The sequence below is a fragment of the Protomyctophum bolini genome (assembly GCF_963924005.1).
Source record: "Protomyctophum bolini genome assembly, chromosome: 15".
Classification (NCBI taxonomy): domain Eukaryota; kingdom Metazoa; phylum Chordata; class Actinopteri; order Myctophiformes; family Myctophidae; genus Protomyctophum; species Protomyctophum bolini.
In genome coordinates this window covers 24,650,435-24,672,417 of record NC_137876.1, presented here as the reverse complement: position 1 = coordinate 24,672,417, position 21,983 = coordinate 24,650,435, and the positions used below count along the sequence as shown (strand labels likewise).

At 44.9% G+C, this 21,983-nt stretch overlaps 2 protein-coding genes across 3 annotated transcripts in view; one reads left to right on the top strand and one right to left on the bottom strand.

Annotated features, from left to right (window-relative positions):
• trappc12 (trafficking protein particle complex subunit 12) overlaps positions 1-99 on the bottom strand; it is a 43,483-nt gene extending 43,384 nt beyond the window's left edge. Inside the window, exon 1 of one of the 2 annotated variants that reach the window (XM_080783091.1) lies at positions 75-99. The gene's annotated coding sequence lies outside the window, so the exon portion shown is untranslated. The remainder of the gene's footprint in view (positions 1-74) is intronic. The other variant, XM_080783092.1, reaches the window with a different exon arrangement.
• A 531-nt stretch (positions 100-630) lies between these two features.
• eipr1 (EARP complex and GARP complex interacting protein 1) overlaps positions 631-21,983 on the top strand; it is a 69,898-nt gene continuing 48,545 nt past the window's right edge. The window contains exons 1-4 of the mRNA XM_080783182.1: positions 631-801; positions 1,411-1,494; positions 9,823-9,955; positions 14,856-15,012. Coding sequence (XP_080639308.1) covers positions 760-801; positions 1,411-1,494; positions 9,823-9,955; positions 14,856-15,012 — 416 coding nt within the window. The 5' untranslated portion in view covers positions 631-759. The remainder of the gene's footprint in view (positions 802-1,410; positions 1,495-9,822; positions 9,956-14,855; positions 15,013-21,983) is intronic.

Genomic DNA, 21,983 nt, shown 5'->3' with positions numbered 1-21,983 from the left:
AACATCTGTCAAATGTAGCACTGATAAAGAGAGACAATTCTTCACAAAACACTATAATGATGTGTTTACCTTACCTTTACTAGACTTGACAAGTTGACAGCTAAGACGATACTGCTCATGCGCAGAACTACCAGGAACTACATGTAGTCCGCGTTGCCATGTCTGGTTATTGTAAGCGACTTTTTGCCTTGTTTTTCATGTGAAGTTGCATGTAAAATAGATATTGGTGGGTTGCTGGTTTGGGGGGCTTAATTGTTTATAAACTAGTGTAGTTGCTTATCTGGACTTGCTTACAGATGCTGTTTAATTAGTGGTTCTCAAACATTTAATGTCAAGGAAATTGATTTGGATTATTTAAAATAGCAGAGCCAGATACACAATTTTGGCTAGTTTTCATAGACCCAGTTGCTCATTTCTCACATATTCTGGCAACCCTTTAGACGTATGGTGTCCGAGGGCGACCAAACAACATGACAGAGACTGCACTGTCTGTATTCTTGAAGAGCTCTACGCCAAGGTTCAGACGCAGTGTGCTCGCTGGATATGGACTGATCCGTCTTTTCACTCTAAAGGGACGTAATGTCACGTTTTAAAATCGCGGAAGTAACATTCTATCTAGACCACTGTGTTTTGGAGCGATGGAGCTGTAACAGCCAGGCATCAGCAATAACAACAACAGTGGTTTTAACTATACAGTCAAATTATATTTAACACTGTACGTGACGTGTGCATTGTTGTGTCCGTAAAGACCGGCAAGTCATGGAGGATGACGCACCTGTCATCTATGGACTCGAGTTTCAGGCACGTATTTTACTGAGAAGACACACACAGTAGTATACTGTATTGCACTATTCTAATATCTTCTTATTCTTTCTCTCCTTGCTCTTTTTGCACTCTTTATTTAATATTATTACGTTTTTATTTTTATTTTGTATTATTATTCTACTGTTGTTATTGTCTATAGCCTACTGCTGCATTGGCTGAAGGAAGCCAAACCAAACATACATTACTCTTATGTACCTGTACACAAGATGTAACAATAAAGTACAACCTTGAACTTTGATATTCTATACTATTGTAATTGTATTCTATTGTATTCTATTCTTTTTTACTCTACTACTGTACTCTATATTAATTCTAGTATTATATCCTGTTCTATTCTACTCTGTTTATTATAATGATCTCAGGATAGTCTGGATAGGCATTTAATAGGCACATGACTAGCCTGCCTGTATTATTGGCTTTATCAACTGCACACAGAGAGTAAATGTTTGCATTAACACTGAGGCATTTACTGTGTATGTGCATTGTGCATAAATGTACTCCTGTTATTAATTACCGGTAACTGCAATATGGAACTGTATAGAGTATAGACGATACTGTATTCATTCATGTTTAACCATTCTGCAGGCACGAGCACTCACTGCACAGACAGCTGAAACTGATGCCATTCGCTTCCTCGTGGGCACTCAGTCGCTAAAGTTTGACAACCAGGTGAGTTGAGAAATAAGGTTCCAGAACAGACCTCGAAACTGTCTTGAGTTTAGTTGTAGATGTGTTCTCTACCTTTTTTCATGTCAAGAGGACCCCCAAAATGATATGTATTAGACTGCGGACCCCCATCTGAAAATAATTATCTTGTGCCAGGCTGCCAGCATGAACCTCCAGAATGATTTGTGCCCCCCCCCCCCCCATAATCAAAAGAGCCAAAGTATAAGATATGCTTAACCCATTCAGGCCTGACGTCGAAATTAAAAAAGAAAAGTTGTCTAAATCATGAGAATTTTCTGAAAGATTTGAGGCACATTTTAACGATTTTTTTTAAATTATGGTGATGCTATATTAACACATTTAGCTGGGGACCCTCTGGTACCCCACTTTGAGAACCAGAAGATTATCATTACGGTGGAACAAAACAGTTCTCCGCTACTGTCCTTCATGCTTTGCTAGTGCTGCTTTGTCCTCCATGTGTCAGACAGGTGTTGCAGTGCCTTTGTTTTGCCACGCCGGGCGAGAACGGCTACTGAATGTGCCTAATGGGAAGTACATGACGTACCTCCCAGGGAAGTTATGTTGAGGCTTTGCAGATCTTTTTACATTCAGGCATGAAAACCGCATTGAAGTTGGTTGAAAAAGATAGATTCCCAGGGAAGTCCCGGTATCACGGGAATCAATACAGTGGAAGTCTCACCCCGAACAGACATAGGCTTTTCTCCTTGGCACACACCAGGAGCATTGTAATTGGTTAATGTAGATCCCATTTGCCGGACAGACAGCTTGGGTCGGACTGGCTACATTTGCTGATGATGCTGATCTGCCCAGTAGTTTGGAAGACTTAGCTGTGAACAGGCAGACGGAAACACAGACAGGTGGAAGACTTAGCTGTGAACACTGAACAGGCAGACAGAAACACAGACAGGTGGAAGACTTAGCTGTGAACACTGAACAGGCAGACAGAAACACAGACAGGTGGAAGACTTAGCTGTGAACAGGCAGACGGAAACACAGACAGGTGGAAGACTTAGCTGTGAACAGGCAGACGGAAACACAGACAGGTGGAAGACTTAGCTGTGAACAGGCAGACGGAAACACAGACAGGGGAAGACTTAGCTGTGAACAGGCAGACAGAAACACAGACAGGGGAAGACTTAGCTGTGAACAGGCAGACAGAAACACAGACAGGGGAAGACTTGGCTGTGAACAGGCAGACAGAAACTGTGGCAACCCAGGGGAGAACAGGTACAGATTCACAATAAAGCAAGAGGCTCGGAGTCAGAGGCAGCATAAACTTAAATCGTCTTTTATTTAAAGTCTTAGGGAAAGGGGCAAACGGGGCAAAACATCAAAATAAAGGTTCCTCTTCTGGGGGCGCTTAGGCTTCTATAGTTACTTGCAGTCTTGAGAGATCTCCCTCATACCAGCCTCATGCACAGAGAGATTCCTCCTTCCTCACTCCTCCAGCAGCAGTTCAGACTCACTCCCCAGACCGCTTGGGCGTCGGCTCTTTAACAGCTTCTGGTGATGGCCTGACTGGCTGCAGGTGCGTCCATGTCCAGGCTCCCATTGGCTGCAATACCTGTACCGGGTGATAGACTCCCTCTATCACCTCCCCCAGCCTCATTCTGTGGGGAATAGGCCTGGCTGTTTCCCCTGGTTTGCCACAAAACACAGACAGGTGGAAGACTTAGCTGTGAACAGGCAGACAGAAACACAGACAGGTGGAAGACTTAGCTGTGAACAGGCAGACGGAAACACAGACAGGTGGAAGACTTAGCTGTGAACAGGCAGACAGAAACACAGACAGGGGAAGACTTAGCTGTGAACAGGCAGACAGAAACACAGACAGGTGGAAGACTTAGCTGTGAACAGGCAGACAGAAACACAGACAGGGGAAGACTTAGCTGTGAACAGGCAGACAGAAACACAGACAGGTGGAAGACTTAGCTGTGAACAGGCAGACAGAAACACAGACAGGTGGAAGACTTAGCTGTGAACAGGCAGACAGAAACACAGACAGGTGGAAGACTTAGCTGTGAACAGGCAGACAGAAACACAGACAGGTGGAAGACTTAGCTGTGAACAGGCAGACAGAAACACAGACAGACCCTCCTCCCTCCTGACAGACGGTAAAACAATCAATGCAAATACATTATTATTAATATTATTATTATTTTAATTATGCACACACCTGCATATAGGGGTGCAATAGTGGAATTTATGGAATAGTGGAATGGAACTAATCAATGTAACCAAATGTGGCCTGTTGTGAGCTTGTACATCAACAGTTGTTTGCTTTTTAATTTTGCTATCAATTAATATTAGATGAATCGGAAAAGTAATTGATAGAAAAATGTTTGTTAGAATGGGTTGCTGCTATACCAACATGCAGGATTGCTTTCTGGTGTGGTAGTCTTAAACTTGAGTGTACATACGCATAATGAGTCACATTTTTGTGTGTGTAAACACTGCCTTAACAAACAATACATTATTCGTAGAGTACTGTGGATATGAAACCAAACTCCCAGGGTTGAGTGTGGAGTTTTGGACCACAGCCTGGGTCCGGTAGGAAAGAACATTCACACCTGAAATAATATTTTGTGGAGGGTCACTATGTCCTTGTTTAATAAGGGCTTTTACTAAAGGATAGGTTATTCTATTTTAAGTTGAAATGATGTTGCCAAAAACTATATGCATAGACATGGTGGATTGCAAATTAGTGGCAGGGGAAAAGGGTATGACCTCGATCCCACGGGGAGTCTCACTAGAGTGGACTTATTGACTTCTAAATCTTGTAAAAATGTTACATTTTAGAAAACAATATCTTCATCTTCTTGTTCCATTGCTGGTATAGGTATAAAACTGTAAATGCAACCCTCATGAACAAAAAAACAATCATTATTCTGCATGCCATTGTTGAAACAGATGTTTAATGATAAACTGATTGTCACTTTGGAAGTTGTCAGTTGGCTCTAAGATTAGTTCATACTTAAGTGCTGAGTGCTGAGGCTCGTTCATACTTTGTTAATACAAATATAACTTGTAAACTTGGGGTGGTTGTATTTTGTCTCCCTCTCCCTGCTATTATATTGAGTCATTTAGATCCTGTCAAAGGTCATATGTCTCACCTACAGTAGACTAGACACAGGATCTGAAACAAATGTTGACCTAATGATCAAGATTTTATCAATTTATCCCCTGAGGAAGCTATTAGCTAAAATGGTAAACATTTCAGCAAACGGGTTCAAATTCAGGCTATAAGAGGAAAGTTGCATGCTGCTTTAAAGTAAAGCCAGCCTGGAGAAGGTTGGCTTTACATACCTGGCAAAAGATATATGGATTATTTTGATATTGATTCAATGCTGATATTGCATGTTTTAAGTACTGTCTGTTAATATTGGCCAATACCGATATATGATGAAACATATGATGCATCCATTCCATAGTAAAAACTCTGAGAGTTGACAGATGGAACCAAAATTGGTTGCATTTATTTTGTACTCTCTCTCACTCTACACTGAGGATTTTACTGTGTACTATGAGCCATTACCTGAAAGGCCCCATGCGTGTAAACACAGTGGGGGTTAACTCCCCGACCCATAGCGTATATAGCGCTCAGACCCCCCCCCCACGCAGTAAACACAATCAACAGAAGTGGCGAGCGATGTTTATAGCTCATCGATTCGACAAACAAGCGAAACTTTCACGCTTAAGATGTCTCGAAACACGTTCAACTTTTCTTTTTCATTAGCTGGAAATCTATTCCACGCAGTCCCTCCTCTCTGAATGCGGCTCGGGGCCCGCGGTGCGGTAAAACACTGAGGGCCTCAAGGTTTTGATCAGACAATTAATGGCCGTTCCCCTCCCGTTGACTGCGACACTTACGGCACCTCAGGGGGACCGTTAACAGCGATGCGCCGGACAATAACTCCGGCGAGGCACTTCTTTTTACAGGCAGGAGGACAAGGGGATGAGGTGGTGGTGGGAGGGAGAGGAGGGGAGCACTGGAGCACACGCATCTTTCAGCCTCTTCAAAGTCAGCGAGGCAGCCATTAACCTTGGCTTGGACCACATCGAGCAAAAAATTATTAGGCAAAGTTATAATTTTATGGCGGTGGGGGAGCCGTGCAAATAAATTCCGGGGGGCGGGCGGGACAGGGTAATTGGAGGGAAAGGAGAGGAGGACCCCCAGTAATAGGGTCCCAGCGATTGAACCCCAGGTGTTGAGGGTAAAGAAGAGAAGTTCCCAGCCCTCCTCCTCCCCGAGGTGATTTATCCCTCATTCTCTCTAGGCCTGGGGAGTGACTCATAGCCTTCAGCCACTTGGGCAGCCAGCCCAGTGCTTTTAATTATGTTCTGAAGGAGGGAGGAATTGAAGTGCATGAAGAGGGGAGAGACAGGGAGAGACAGGGAGAGAGAAGAGGTTGAGGAAAGGGATAAGAACGAGCTGGCTCGCGTCCCCCCCACTTCTGGGTCCTCTCGGTTAAAGCTCTTTAGCCCGTGCAGATGACAGTAAGCGGGGCGACGGAGTATAGGAGAGCGGGCGAGAAAGGTGCCAAGCCCGGGCGCTTTATCTCGTTAGTAGCCTTAAATGCCACGGCGGCGCCCACCGAACTGTCATTCCAGCTATTGGTCTCTGAGGGATTTGAGAGGTGCTCGACGAGTTAAGAGAGACATTTCCCCCCCCTGCATTATGCTTAATGTGAGGTGGAGAGGCCAGGAGGCTTATGGATACAGCAGAAGCGATCAAGGCGGGCCGTCGGGGGGGGGGGGGGGGGGGGGGGGGGGGGGCTGAAATGCCAATCGGAAAGACGTTTTTCACGCTGCAAAACCATGAAGCGGCGCTGAGCAGTGCAGGTGCTGGCTGGCAAATCCATGCGTAGTTTACTCGGAGCACACGGCACAGAGATAATGGGCATCACCGATGGAAAGGTTTGACTGGATCTCAGCATCCAGTGCGAGAGCGTGTTTGAATAACCTTTTTAAAAGCGGAATAATAATTTCCATAAGCCTGAAAAAGAGAAAATTACATAAATGCCAATGAATTCAACAAAGACGCTGTCGCCTAGAAACCTTGTTCCGGTATCTCCATGTTTTATCTCGTTGTACTTTTGTCAGAAATGAATACTCTGCTTTTTACTTCACGACAGCGCGTCAGCGTCACAGAAAAGTATAGCAAAATAAATGGTCGATCTACAACCTCACAGCTTGCAGATCTGATATTTTCGCTATTCTTTGAAAACCGTATAACATTTGTGAAAATGTTTGCCTAATGTAACGGCATGCCCGAAATATGGATGCTACGTTGAAAGTGGTTAAGTTCTGTGGGTTTTTATTAATATTGAACCAATGAATCAATTAGTAACGCCCAGCGCTCAAGACGGAGATTGATCAAAAGGACGGATTTTATTGATATCAAAAGTAACCGATCGCAGCGCTCCACATGCTAGGAGCGTCTGTTGCGCAACACTCAGTGTTATTTTCCGGTGGGACGTCAGCAAACATGTTAGCTGACGAGATTGAAAATCTTAAAACGTTAATAACTCTTGATCTAAATCATTCCGTCCAATTCCAAGACAAGATGATGTGATAGACGGCCCACCGCGGTCCCGTCGCTATAGTCGCGTTAGAATGAATCATACCCCCCGTTGTTGTCGATCGCCTCTAGAGTGTTTTGGCTACATCGAGCTACTTCAGCCACACCCGGGATAACATCCGGTCCGTCGCTAAATGTGCTCAGCTGCTATAAATCGCTGGGCGCTCTGAATGAACGGATTAAATAACCCCGGGCGTTCGGGGGGTGTTAACAAGAGTCTGTGACTAAATAACATTGGATCCGTAGGAAGACCGGTTCTTTTATTTATTTATTTATTTATTTTCCATTTCCTGAAAAGGTAATAGCGGTTTTGGACATAGGAGGTTTCCACCCAGACGGCGACAACGTGATAAATATACATAGAACCCCGACCACTGATCAATGCAGAGGGGGTCAGGCTCACCTGACTGTGAGCAATAAGACTTTCGATTTGATTCTCTCGGGTTCTCAGATCTTACTCTTGTGACAGAGCGAGGGGAAACCGTACGTGTGAGGAATAACATTAAGCCATCGACAATGCATACGAAATTGCACAGATCTCCGTATTGGACTCGCCAGACGGGACTCGGATGGAAGTGAACGTGCCGTCTAGTAGTGCCAGACCATTTTCACACCCGACGTTCTGCCAGAAAATGGGCTGGTTTCTTACAATGCAGATCTCTTTCTCTCTCGTTCTCCCTTTCTCTCTGAAAGAGCTAATTATTTCCCCAACCATTTAGAGCCAACTGTTTCTGTCATCAGTCTCTATAATGACCTCTGCGAGGCACGCACGCACGCACGCGCACACACCCTCATACAAACACACTTGCACGCGCACACACACACACACACACACACACACACACACACACACACACACACACACACCCTCATACAAACACACTTGTGCACACCCACCCACACACACACACACACACACACACACATCCTCATACAAACACACTTGTGCGCACACACACACACACACACACACAGACACAAGCAGATACACTTGTGCTGGTCTGCTTCAAATTAGGAAGGATTGGAAACAGTCCAATTGCTCGTGTTTGGGAGCAAGATTTGGTCTGAAAAAAGAACCCGCAGTTAAGATCGAAGAGATGGAAAGAAACTTTAATAAAAGGTTGATACATTAAGTTAATGTATCAACTAGTTATGGTCTTTTTGTTTATAGCAGTGCTTCTTTTTGAGTATTTGGCCACAGACCCCAAAACAATTTCAACCGTTATACAAATATAAATCAAATAAATAGCAGATACGTAAGCGTAAGGTTGCAGTGCAGCACAAATAAATAACCAAATCAAGGTAAAGTGGTTAAAATGATTTGCAGGTCATGTTATGGACACCCTCCCCGCCCCCAAAGGACCCTGGGGGTCCCCGGACCCCACTTTGAGAACCGCTGGTTTATAGGCCTGCTCACATGATCCCTGTAAAATATGAGCAAATAGAATGTTTGGATAAGCCCTTTTGGATGCCACACACACACACACACACACACACACACAGAGCCAATGCAGAGTACGGTAGGGAACCCGTCAACCGACTGGTGAAACCGGATAAGGTGTTTACAGTGCACGCTCCCATCCATTCCCCCTGGCCTCATATTTTCATTTCACATGTCTGAGTACAGGAGCTTACAATTCGGGGGATACCTGAACCAGGGGAGAGAGGTTTTCTATTATGGATAAATTAGTATGGCTTTCATAGCCTTTCTACGGTATGATCGCATTTATCGGCAGATGACTATGAAAACCTGTCGCTCCGTCAGTCACGCCACCATATATGGCCGTCAGTCCATCATTCCTCGTGACACGTCACGCCTCGTGACATCACGCCCTGTCATTCATTGTCACCAAACAGCCAATCCTCGCTCTCCTGCTTATTGTCACTGCTCTGTCCCGCTGTTGAAGCTGACATGTCTTTAACAAAAGCAATAAAAAAAGCACAACTCACAAACAATGTCTTAAAAAAATAAAATGAATGAAATCTTGTTCACATAAAGGCTACTATCGGATCAAAAAACCTCTTCTCAGCATGTTTCTTTTTTTCTTTTGCATGCAAGTCACATGGTTCAGCGAGGGGGACAATTAGGGACAATTAGACTTAGGAAAAAAAAAGATGGAATGAGCTTTATCGACACCACCCTCCTTTCTCTGCGCGTTCTCCCCCTGGCTCTGTCACATCCAGAACGCCTGTGAATCAACGGTGACTTCTAAAGTGTCTTAATTGTCTCTTTGTAGACCAAAATCAAAACGAAAACTCTGTTTGAAGTTGGGAGGGGGGGGGGGGTGTACAAAATATATGATTAAAACCCCCTAAAATAATAGCAGTAAAAAGTGATGTCTGCGTTTGAACTTTTGCGCTTGCGCTTGCTGTCATATTCAAAGAGAATTCTTCCTCTGTCGGAACGGGGCGGGGAGATACGACCGGGAGCTTTGAACTGTGTGTGTGTGTGTGTGTGTGTGTGTGTGTGTCTGTGTCTGTGTGTCGCACGCCCGCGTGTCTCAAATCACAATACTTTTAAACTTATACATTTATACATTGGCTATTCAAAAATAGCAGATCTACAAGCTAGCTGTACATCTGATAATGTTTTCATTGATTATCTTTTCGAAAAGTCTCAGAATATAAGATGTTTTATAGCGTTTTTAATTGTTTTCTCGCCCTCATCCTCACTGAATATACCCCCTCTCTCTCTATCTCTCTCTCTCTCTCTCTCTCCTCCCATGCAGATCCACATCATTGACTTTGATGATGAGAATAACATCATCAATAAGAGTGTCCTCCTGCACCCGGCTGGGGAGATCTGGCACATCGGAGCCAGTCCTGCCGATAAGGCCGTGCTCACCACATGCTACAACAAGAGTGAGTCTTCACCCGTTTAAACCTTAATAGAGACGGCACCCGAGTTATCCTCCGCATTAAGTTGCTCAAAAGCACATGAGGCAATTTCACTCCTCCTTCCCGGGTAGGAACAGAGTGCATTCTGGGATGGATTGGGCCAAACTCATGAACTCACTGGCCGTTGACTATAATTGCATGCGATCAGCGTTCACGGGTCATCATGAACGTGCGCAATAATAGTCAACGGACCAGCGCGTTCATGAGTTTGGCCCAGCTCTGCAATACCAAATTCGGCCACTATGTTCATTTCGCCTCTGAATTTTTGACCCCTCTATCACACTGAACTATGCTTTTTGTGTCCATATCACTACGCCAAAAAAATAGTTCCATGTGATAGAGGGGTCAAAGTTGAACGAAAGTTCTGCTAATATTTTAGAAATACCGTAGGTCAACAATACAAATGACGTTAGTTTTGTGGATTTATTTACTTTTACTGTGTGGCCCCAGTGCCCTACATAATTTTGACCAAAACCAGAGCAGAACTCCCACCACGGGACTCGGGCAATCAATTAATACAGTTGCAACCACTATATTAATGGCAAGTATTTCATACAGCTTAAGTTAAAAAAAATCTGAACTATCCCTTTAAGGTCAGATTCCGCAATATACAAAGGTAACGAATAACAATACAACTACAGTACATACTACAACTGTACTGTACTGTTATTTGACCTTTGCATGGTTGCACCAGAGGCTCCTATGGGCTGGCGTGGTGGTGCTTAGGTGTAGAACAGGGAGGAGCAGGGTGGAGGGGGGCCCTCCAGTGGGGGCTCCCTGGCAACACACTGGTGTGTTTTGGGAATTCAGGTCTGGGACAGCGGTGTGCGTGCATGCGCTTGCGTGCGTGCATGCATGCATGTGTTAGTTTTAATGAGGCTGATGTCTGTCAAAGTTCTCCACCAGAGTGTGCTGTAAACACATTCCCGACCCTTATAGGTTAAGTTCCCAATAGCTTTAATTCATTTATTTGTTCACAATTAATGTGATGTTGTGCAATTCTCAGTGAGTAATTAGTATTCACTTTGTTTAAATTGACTTTATTTAAAAAAGGACGCTTTCCTTTTCCGCTCGTTAATGCACAAACGCTTCCCTGTCCGCCCGTCCGTCCGTCTGTGTGTCCGTCTGTGTCAACCTTCTTCTCAGGTCTAATTACCACAGGTAATTGGTGGAGAATGTCAGACGTGCTGTTTGAAGCAGGTCTTTAACAGGTGATCGATAGCCAGTCCTCCTGTGCTGCTGCAGCATTATGGCGTTCCGTGTTCACAGTCATGTCTCTCAGACCACTGATAGAATCAATACTAATGTCCGGACATGATGAGAGAGAGAGAGAGAGACGTTGGTTTCCCCTCCTATATACATAGGTTCAATGTTTGTTAAAAAACGCCATGACTATAAAGGGAATTTAAATGTAAACAATGAATAAAAAGTGAGAACGCAACAGTGATGCTACTGCACCTTACTTACTGCAGTCACTTTTCTAAATGTAAACATTGCAATATTGTTTCCACGGTTACAGGAAGAGTGGGCTTACTTACTTACTTACTTACTTACGCCTATAATCCCTTCTGGGGTTTAGGCCGTCGGCAAGAGTTCTCCAAGCGTCTCTGTCCTGAGCCAAGTCAGCCACCACCTCCAGCTGTCCCCGAGTGTGGCCCATTTTCTCCAGGTCTCTGCACCGGCGGGTGTTTCCGTGGCCGACCTCTCTTTCTTTTCCCCTTGGGGGTTCCACCCGAGGGACTGCCTTGTGGTGTTTGAGGCTGGTTTACTTTACGGAGAGTGTGGCCTATCCATCTCCAACACTGTTGGAGGATCTTCTCTTCCTATCTGGCTCTGCTGGTTGTTGGGTGGTGCGTTGGTGCCACAGGGCTGTTTTTGTTGCTAATGGTGTTCTAGGCCAGCGGATCTGGAGGTGTTGATGAATGGCTGGAGTTTGTTTGCGGTGTTCACAACTTCACAGTGGTCCTCCGTCCAGGTCTCAGCACCATCGTGTAGGACTGACTTCACTGTTAAGGGAAATTGAGTCCCTATTGTTTACAATTGCGAATCTGCCGGAGGAAGAAGCTGTGCGCTGCCTGGTCTGTTGTGTTCTCCGCTATGGACTTTTATAATAAGGGAGTGCCCCCATTATCCAATCAAAACACCACATTTTGGTGCCCCTCCTGCAGGTGTGACACGTTAACCCTGAGTGAGTACTTGTACCTGTGGTGTGCGGGCTCCATCAAATATCGCACTCTGCCTTAGTTCCCAGTTTCCCTGTAACCGCTTCCACACCTACAGTATATGGCTAGATAGCTATAGCTTCTCCACCAAGACCAGTTAGGCCACTACACAGTTTAAACAGTGTATACGTATAGCTAAAAAAAAATAGGCAGATCAAGCTCCGACGAAGCAATTAAAAAAAAGACAATCTCAAATAAGAAGAAAGGAAAAAAGAAAATCTCAAAGACAGAGAGAGAGGAAAAAAGAAACATAATTAAATCTCAATTTTCATTACATTTAGCGCTATAGTGAAATGATGTCGGTGGACAAAAGCGGGATAGAGGAGAGGGTTGATATCCAGCTTACACTGTAGCATCCAAGACCATTTCAAAGGCAGGGGAGTCGCTGAGCAAAATGAGGCCACGCCGCCCGCCGTGGATGTGGGAGAAGACCAGGCCTTTATTGTACAAGGCCTGATAGCAGATATGTCAGGGAGAGAGCGCTTTAAAAGGAAAGAGTAATTAGCGTGGCATCCACTAATGGCCGAGGCCTCCACTTAGAGGCTGCTGCTGCTGCTGTGTGCACTGAAATCCTCTGTGGGGGTGTCTGCCGTGTGTGTGTGTGTGTGTGTGTGTGTGTGTGCACTGAAATCCTCTGTGGGGGCGTCTGCTCTGAGCGCGGTCACACGGGGGAACTCGCAAGGCAACGGAGCGCTACCACACACTGTCACATCAGAGATGGCGCGTGTGTGTGTGTGTGTGTGTGTGTGTCTGTGTATGTTTGTGGACTAGTGCACTTGTATTGCTATACTTCTGAGGGAGAAATGTATAGTATACAATTTTAGAAAATTCAGACATTTCCATGGGCCTCACAAGAGCAACGGCTGTTTTATGCTCGAAGTAAGGATTTGGGAAGTTAGGCTAACCAATTAGGCAAAGACACTTCGGCCGGGGCTTGGGGGTTAGGAGGTTTCTTTTCCCCCTATTTGAACACTTTCCAATCTACAAGCTGACAATGTGTCACAGCGTGTCACGTTGTGGGCTATTGGATCTGCTATTTCCCCACCTATATTGTTCATCTATTTCCATGGCCCTCCTACAAAGGTTGATGTCCTCGCAAGTATAGTAAATCAAACGTGTGCGTACGTGCATGCATGTGTGTGTGTGTGTGTGTGCACTGTGAGACTGTTTGTGTCTGTGTGTGTTGTCACACAGAGCAGACAGCCATGACAGACAGTGTAAGACTCATCGAGATGGGAGAGGTTGGCAAGAACAGGCCTCTAGGGGCAGCAGATACTAGCAGGACAGGGCAGTCTCTCTCTCTCTCTCTCTCTCTCTGTCTCTCTGTTTATATCTCTCTCTATCTCTCTGCCCCCCCTACATGCTTCAGTTCACAAGATGACAGCTGCACTGGCCTTGGTTGAAGCCCGGGCACGCACGTACGCACACACGCACGCACGCACGCACACACGCACACACACACACACACACACACACACACACACACACACACACAGACACCCGCGCACACACATGCATGAAATTGTTTTAGAGGTGCTCGGATCAGGTTTTTTGGGGATCTCACGATCGGCCGATACCTACAGTATCTTGTGCCTAATTGTGTGTCTGTGGCGAGGAAGGGGAGAATGTTTAAGCCTGTCACAAAGATGCAAAGTGATATCATGCTATAATCTATGAATATACACCACTTAAATGGTATAAGAGATCGATTTCTCCAGATCGGGATCATTTCCGATCACCGATCGAGTCATTCGGAGTGAAAATTGGCCGATCGATCCAAGCACCTCTACTATACTTTTGCAACTTTTTTTGGGAATGTATGTGGATCCTGAAAAGTAACAATCTGGGACAATCGAGTACAAGGTTTCCAGCACCCAACATCGACAACATGGGAGCAAAGTTGAGAAATGCTTTTTTTCCCTCCTCCTTCTTCTTCTTCTTCACCGTACGTTGTTCAAGATGATTGCTCGCTCACTCCTTCCTGCAGCGAGCGTTGGTGTGTTGGCGTTGACTCTGAAACCACTCAAGAGCCGGCGGACTCGCGCCACGTTGCTTTTTAATTTGACAAATAGGCCCGGCGCCAATGCTCCATAGTCCGCCCCGACGCCCGCCCACACACTGTCAATATCTACACCAAAATGAAATGTTATACTCCCCTCTCCGCCATGTTTGCTCTCTCTCCCGCCCTCTCTCTCTCTCTCCCGCCATCTCTCCCTCTCTCTTTCTCTCTCTCTCTCTCTCTCGCTCTTTCTCTCCCTCTCTGTATCTCTCTCGCCCTCTCTCTCTCTCTCTCTCTCTCTCTCTCTCTCTCTCTCTCTCTCTCTCTCTCTCTCTCTCTCTCTGGGATTGGTTTTGCCTTACAGCTTCAAAACTTTTAGTCCAATTACTGTATCATTCACTGTTTCCAATTAGCAGCGCTGGCAGTCAGAAGAAGTGCACCGGTGCCAATTTGAGAGAGATGGGGAAAAATTGGTCGGGGGGGGGGGGGGGGGGGGGGAATGTGTCCGTGTTACAGTTCGGGACCTTCTGCGCACGCACACACGCACACACACACACACACACACACACACACACACACACACACACACACACACTTCCAGAACATGCTTATATAACATTGTCTCCCATTGTTTGTACTGCAGCCAGTGACAGCAGGGTGGTGTCGTGTGCGGCCGTGTGGAGGATGCCGTCGGACTGGGAGTCGGGAAGTCACGAGTCGCCCGACGACTCGGCCCACAACCCGCTGACCCTGGAGATGCTCTGTCACCTGGACAGCGCTGCCCACGGCAACACCGCCTGGTACGTACACGTCGTACAGTATGCACTATACCAACACCTCCTGGTACGTATACAGTACGCACTGCCGCGCTGACAGTATCTGCACTTTATACTTGGAGTGGTTTGTTGGGCAGTGGTGGAAAAAATACTGACCATTTTTTACTTGACCCATTTTGGGGCGGGAAACCCTTTTGGTGTTAGCATTATGTTATGCTTTAGCTATTGAAAAAGAACAGATCTACAAGCTCATAGCGCGCCACCGAGTGGCGCGCTACGAACTTGTAGGTCTGCTATTTTTTGAAAAATCGAAGAACGACCGACGTGGGAACATAGCTTTTTCAGAAAACTGTCAGGAAAGACATTTATATAATCGTTCCCAGGTCAAGTAAAAGTATCAATACTGCAATATAGAAATACTCAAGTAATACTCAAATAAAAGTAAAAGTCCAGAATGTCTAATGTACCGGAGTAAAAGTACACAAGTATTGGCATCAAAATGTAAATTTAAGTGCCAAAAGTAAAAGTACTCAGCATTTACTTTTGCCGGGACCCCTGGAAGGGCCCCGCTTTGACAATCACTCCACTACATTTCAAAGACAAATATTGTGCTTTTGACTCCAACTACATTTCTAGGGAGGGGAAAGGGTGACATTATGAACACAACCAATGTGCAAAAGGAAGCAATAAGCCATGCAAGAGGCCATGGTGTGCAGTGGCTTAGAGAAGAGCTAAGAGGGGTAGAGAGGCCCGACACGGCTTCTGAACCACGTCGTCGCATGAGTTCTTGCTTTTCTAAAACGCTTACAGGAACACAACAGGAACATCATAGACGTCACATATCCCAATTCAAATGTTACTTAACTTAATTCTGGACGGGAACCCCTTTTTTCAGTACTTTAGGTATTGAAAAATGGCAGATCTACAAGCTCATGGCGTGGCACTCGGTGCTACAAGCTTTTTGAAAAATTGTGAAAATGTGGCGCAAATCTTTGAATATATATTCTTTCAGAGCAAATCTTTTTAACTAAAATGTTTGCTTCTGTGGCGTCCCTGGAACTACATATTTTCAGATGGGGGGGGGGTCAGCGGGCAATTACATATAATTATGGGGCTCCTTGTGGGCATGTAACGATATATCGATATATATTGATATTAATCCCGACGATATGAATCGATTCATTGAAATAAAAAAATCGATTTTCCAAAAAAAGAAAACTTTTTTATTTATTGTGTGTGATGTGAAATGTGAGCTTTAGTCATATCCCATCATATTCAAGTGCTTTTGTAGAGAAATGAAAGTCACTTTCAGTAGTAGAGCACTGTAGAGGGGAGCTGTGTGTGACTGTGCCTAGGTGATGATGGTCGTTGATGCTCATCAAGGAAGGCAATTATGTTTCTGCACTGTCAAAAGTAATGCTACTTCTTTTGCAATGTAGTTAAATAAAAAATCTCAGGGGGGAAGATAATTTATATAAAATAAAAAAAACTGTCATTTTTCTTTAAAATATTTTTTTTAATATTGTGAAAAATCGTATCGTGAACCTCATATCGTGATCCGAATCGTATCGTGAGTTGAGTGAATCGTTACATGCCTAGCTCCTTGACGTGAAACAGTTTGAGAACCACTGGCATAGAAACAGGTTTTTCAGAAAACCGTTTGGTTAAATTGGTTAAAATGTTACTTAGTAACCGCTTCAATACAAGAATATGTCCTACAAGAAAGTATCATTTCCCTCGACTCCCTCTACAAAGTATACAAACAGTGACGTTAAACAAGTGCATGGAAGGTGCCGAACCGTACCTCGTGGCGCAGTATTTATAGCATTGGCACCATAGACTGTAAAAAATATGGACAAAGCGTCCCCCTGGTCTAACATGGACGTAAAATGAAGCCTGTAATTCCTTGCACTGTAAGTCGCCATATTTCTAGATCCGTTTGGGCCCAGCTGGCCATTGGCTGGCTCAGTTTGGGCCCAGCTGGCCATTGGCTGGCCCAGACAACGAGGCGGGACTTCCCCCCCTTACTCTTCGTTGGTTTTTATTTTGACTGAACGGGGAGTGGCTCCCGTTCATAGACTGTAACGGTAGCCACGGCCCTCAGAACATACGTGACTTTATGGTAATTTTTTTAAATAAATGGGACCATAGTTTTCCAAAAAGAATATTATGAGGTGAAGTTGGGCCCAAATACATGGGCCTCTATGGAGCTCTATGGGTTTTTTGGGGCCCCAATGACAGCGCCACAACGGGCCATTATATGAACTTTCAGGAAGTCCCGATTTCAATTTACAATTTACAATTTAGGCATTTAGCAGACGCTCTTAATCCAGAGCGACTTACATTAAGTAAGTTAAGAACAGAAAGTTAATTAAGAACAGAAAGCATGGGAATACATCACATAAAGACATTTATCATGAAACATGCGTAAGCTAAGAAAGTAACAGTGGAATATCTATAATGAAACTATACATATAAGCTATACATCAATACTACTATGCTACACATATGTACTATGACGTGCTATGACTACATACAATGCACTTATGCTGTCTACATAACATGCTATAAGTCTGTATCAAATGCTATCTAAGTCTACAGAATTGCTATCTAAGGGGGTGGGGTAAGTGCTATGGGCCATGATGGAGTCTGAAAAGGTGGGTTTTCAGACTACGGCGGAAGATTGGGAGTGATGCTGCAGTTCTGACTGCAATGGGAAGTGCATTCCACAGTTTTGGAGCCAGAAGGGAGAAGAGTTTGGGACGTGTGGAGCGTTGTCCCGGCGTTTTTAGTGAGGGTACTTCCAGCTTCCCTGCGTTGGCTGATCTGAGTGAGCGGGAGGGTTTGTAGGGTTCGATCATACTTGCAAGATATGGGGGAGCCATACCTTTGGTTGCTTTGAATGCCAGCATCAGAGTTTTGTATTCTGTGCGGGCAGCGACCGGGAGCCAGTGGAGGGAGCGGAGCAGGGGGGAGACATGTGAGAATTTTGGCTGGTTGAAGACCAAGCGAGCTGCAGCATTTTGGATCAGCTGGAGAGGCTTAAGTGCACATGCTGGTAGGCCAGTAAGGAGGGAGTTACAATAGTCAAGTTTTGACAAGACTGTTGTCTGGAACTCTGGATTTCCTTAGTGGCTTCACGAAATATCTGTCTGACTGCCCTCCTGATTGGCACATAAACAGTGCACATTAGTGCAGTGATGTTTACCTTTGTAAATGTATTGAATCAGTTGCAAAGGGACTCAGCCAATCAGACTGGATCTGTTTTTTTATTTTAATAATTCTTCATTAAATATAGTCTTTGTGACTGTAAGTGCACTTGAACCTAAACTCACAGCATCTGAAAGAAGAAAGGAAAATTAATTGGGAAAAAACACGGCCCTCACGCATTAGAAGATCAATATCAGTCACTAGAACCAAGATGACCCCACAAATATTTGAGAGTGAAATTTTACTGCCAAGAATATTTCACCAAAAATAGAACCCAGGCTCCACAGTCTTTTCAGCCGCTGAAGTTTTATGTTGTCGAGTACTAGACCATTAACTCCCGGGAATAAAACTGGCTGTGTATAACGTGTCTTGCGATCGTTATTTTAATAAACCCAAAGAACGTAAATTCATCATCGCAAACGCTTTAGTTATGAGCCGTGAGTAAGGCCTGTTTTGATCAAAAAACGCATTCTGGGAAAAGAATCCCAAATTCCCAAGATAAAAAGGTTTAAAGAAAGAAAAATCTGTTCTGCTGGCGATGGACGGCTGGATGACTTCTGACTTCCGTTAAGTTCACGTTCACTCCATCGCATAGCAACCCAGGGCTGTTCATGCACTGCAAGGTGATAAATCAGCCTGATATAACTTATATAAACTAAAGAAAGCGAAAAGACGTTAAAGACGTTTCTATTTAGTTTTTAGTTTTTTTGCATTGTGGGCTTTCATGGAAAAATACATTAACCCCTTTTGGGCGGGAACCCCTTTTGGTGTTAGCATTATGTTATGCTTTAGCTATTGAAAAATAGCAGATCTACAAGCTCATAGCTTGTAGATCAGCTATTTTTGAAAAATCGAAGAACGTCTGACACATAGGAACATAGCTTTTTAAGAAAACTGTCAGGATGTAGAAGACATTTTCAGAATCTGATCTCAGGTCAGAATACATTAAAGACGCTGTCGATGGTTCTCGCATGGTCTCTCTCAGAGCCATACAGCAGCACTCATACAGTCTACAGAGCCATACAGTAGCACTCATACAGTCTACAGAGCCATACAGCACTCAGCCTTCTCATTATTTCACTCTGTGCCCCACCATGCACCGCCTTCTGTTGAATGCCACCCACTGCCATGCATGTCTTTGGGAACTGTTATACGGTATAGGACTGCTATTTTTAGACTGGTGCTACTTCAGCGCTGATCTTTGGTCAGCTTATTATCTCCTCTCCTCTCCTCTCTCCTACAACACTGTTTAGCAGACCGTCTTTATCCAGAGCCACTTACTGTACAGTAATCAAGGTAAACACGTACAATTGCATAGCGACGGTGATAACGGGAACCTATAGCAACAGCATGATATACGGACGAATCTGTAGGCTATACGTTGAAGCTATACAAACTATAGGAGGCCAGGTCAACAATGAACCTGACCTGTGTCCAAATGACATGCTATCTAAATGACATTTTAACATTTGCACAGGACTGCATGATCTCCTCCCACCCTCTCCCCTCTCCTCCCCTCTCCTCTCGCACATCTATCACTCGCTTCTCACTTTATATTCCTCATCACTTCATCTCTCTCTCTCTCTCTCTCTCTCTCTCTCCATCTTTTGCTTATTTCACTCTGCCACCTCTCTCCCTGTGTGTGTGTGTGTGTGTGTGTGTGTGTGTCTGTCTGTGTCTCTCCCTCTCCTATACTCTTTTTCACTCCCATACTCCTCCCCGCTCTGTATGAATGTTGTTTTTCGGCTGAGAGACTTATATTGACTGACCCACATACTGTATGCCAGATATAGTAGTCACAGTCTAAGCCCTTTGTCTTAAATACACCCAGGCTGGCTGCTGTGCACAATGCTTGGCCATAATTCACTGCCTATGGGAGCGGAAATCAATGGTCATTCCCCCTTTTTAGTCCACTGTTTATCGGCTGTCTCATGATTGCTATCACTTTTAGAGCCACAGGTCTTTTAGTGTGATGCATGCATGAGAGAGAGAGAGAGAGAGAGAGTTAATGGCGTTTAATGTTTGTGTTTGCACCGTTTGTTTTACACCACCATTACATCACCTAATCAACATGAGTTAGACTTTATTAGCGCCCCTCACTTCACACGGGTGTGATTTTTTTTATACCTGTGCAGCACTTGGGTCGACTACGGTCTTTTTGAAAGCGTGTGTGTGTGCTTGTGAGTGCGCGTGTGTGTGTGTCCAGAGAGCAGGTCGGGCAGGGCTTGGGGGTAAAGATTGATGGCTCTGGGCTCCACCATCCTAACACCCTGCTCACTCTAACCCCCTCAAGGGCACCACACTGTGTGTGTGTGTGTGTGTGTGTGTGTGTGTGTGTGTGTGTGTGTGTGTGTGTGTGTGTGTGTGTGTGTGTGTGTGTGTGTGTGTGTGTGTGTGTGTGTGTGTGTGTGTGTGTGTGTGTGTGTGTGTGTGTGTGTGTGTGTGTGTGTGTGTGTGTATGTGTGTGTGTGCGTGTGCGTGCATGTATGTGTGTGCACGAAGCCTGCAGACCATGCTTTGTACTATTGGCTTCCCTAGATGGATGGCTTTGGTCTGCTGCCCACCTCCTCCATCTCCCCATGACACACACACACACACACACACACAAACACACGCACGCAGGCTTCCCCCTGCTTGCTCTGACAACACTGGCACCCAGCATTGCAACTGTGTGTGTGTGTGTGTGTGTGTGTGCGTGTGTGTGTGTGTGTGTGTGTGTGTGTGTGTGTGTGTGGCAGAATTTGAGAAATAGACAATGTCACACCTCGTCCCAAAAAAAACCCTGATCTACAAGCTCACAACTTTGACGTGTTGTGAGCTTGTAGATCTGCTTTTTTGTTCTATTTCCAAACTATTTTCAATGCCATCATAAAATGTTGAGGTCTGTGTGTGTGTGTGTGTGTGTGTGTGTGTGTGTGTGTGTGTGTGTGTGTGTGTGTGTGTGTGTGTGTGTGTGTGTGTGTGTGTGTGTGTGTGTGTGTGTGTGTGTGTGTGTGTGTGTGTGTGCGCGCGCATGCGTGTGCACGCGTGTTTATCCCTCCACCCTCTAACACATAAAAGCACCACTCAAATCCCCTCATTGTTTGGGTGGGCAAACATTTGAGCTGCTGCTCTGTTGTGAGTCGTGCCTCGAATGGAAATGTGCACAACAAAAAGACTATAACAACGCATAAACAAAGCTCTGAAAAGTACTGTGTGTGTGTGCGTGTGTGCGTGAGTGCGTGAGTGCGTGTGTGTATGTGTGTGCGTGCATGCATGCCACAAACGCGGTTTGTTGATTTTTTGTCGTTTTTACCTCTTTTTTTCTATACGCTTAGTTTCGATTGGACGCCGCACCAGTCGAGCGAATCGATTCCCATTGAGCTATTTGAGCCAATCAGGAGAGCTAGGAGGGAACGGTAAATTGCAATAGGCAACAGGGGGGATTCTTTTCTCCCAAAAGGGCTTTGCTTGTGTGTAAGTTACGTACAAACTACTTTTAACATTTTTGAACAGTTATAATAATAGCCAATCTACAAGCTCACAACGTGTCGATGTAGATTGGCTAGTTGAACTATTCAACAATTATTTTCAAAATAATAAAAAAGGCAATGTAGTTTAGGGACAAGGGGTTTAGCATGGACTTAAAATAGAGCCTTCGTCCAATTGTGTGTGTGCGTGTGAGTGAGCATGCGCTTACACAAAAGTGCACACCAGCCTATATCGGAGTGCAATTTCCACTGTGTGCGTCCATAGGCCCGATCAATAGGATGCCAGTGGTGGGCTATCATGCACACAATCAGACG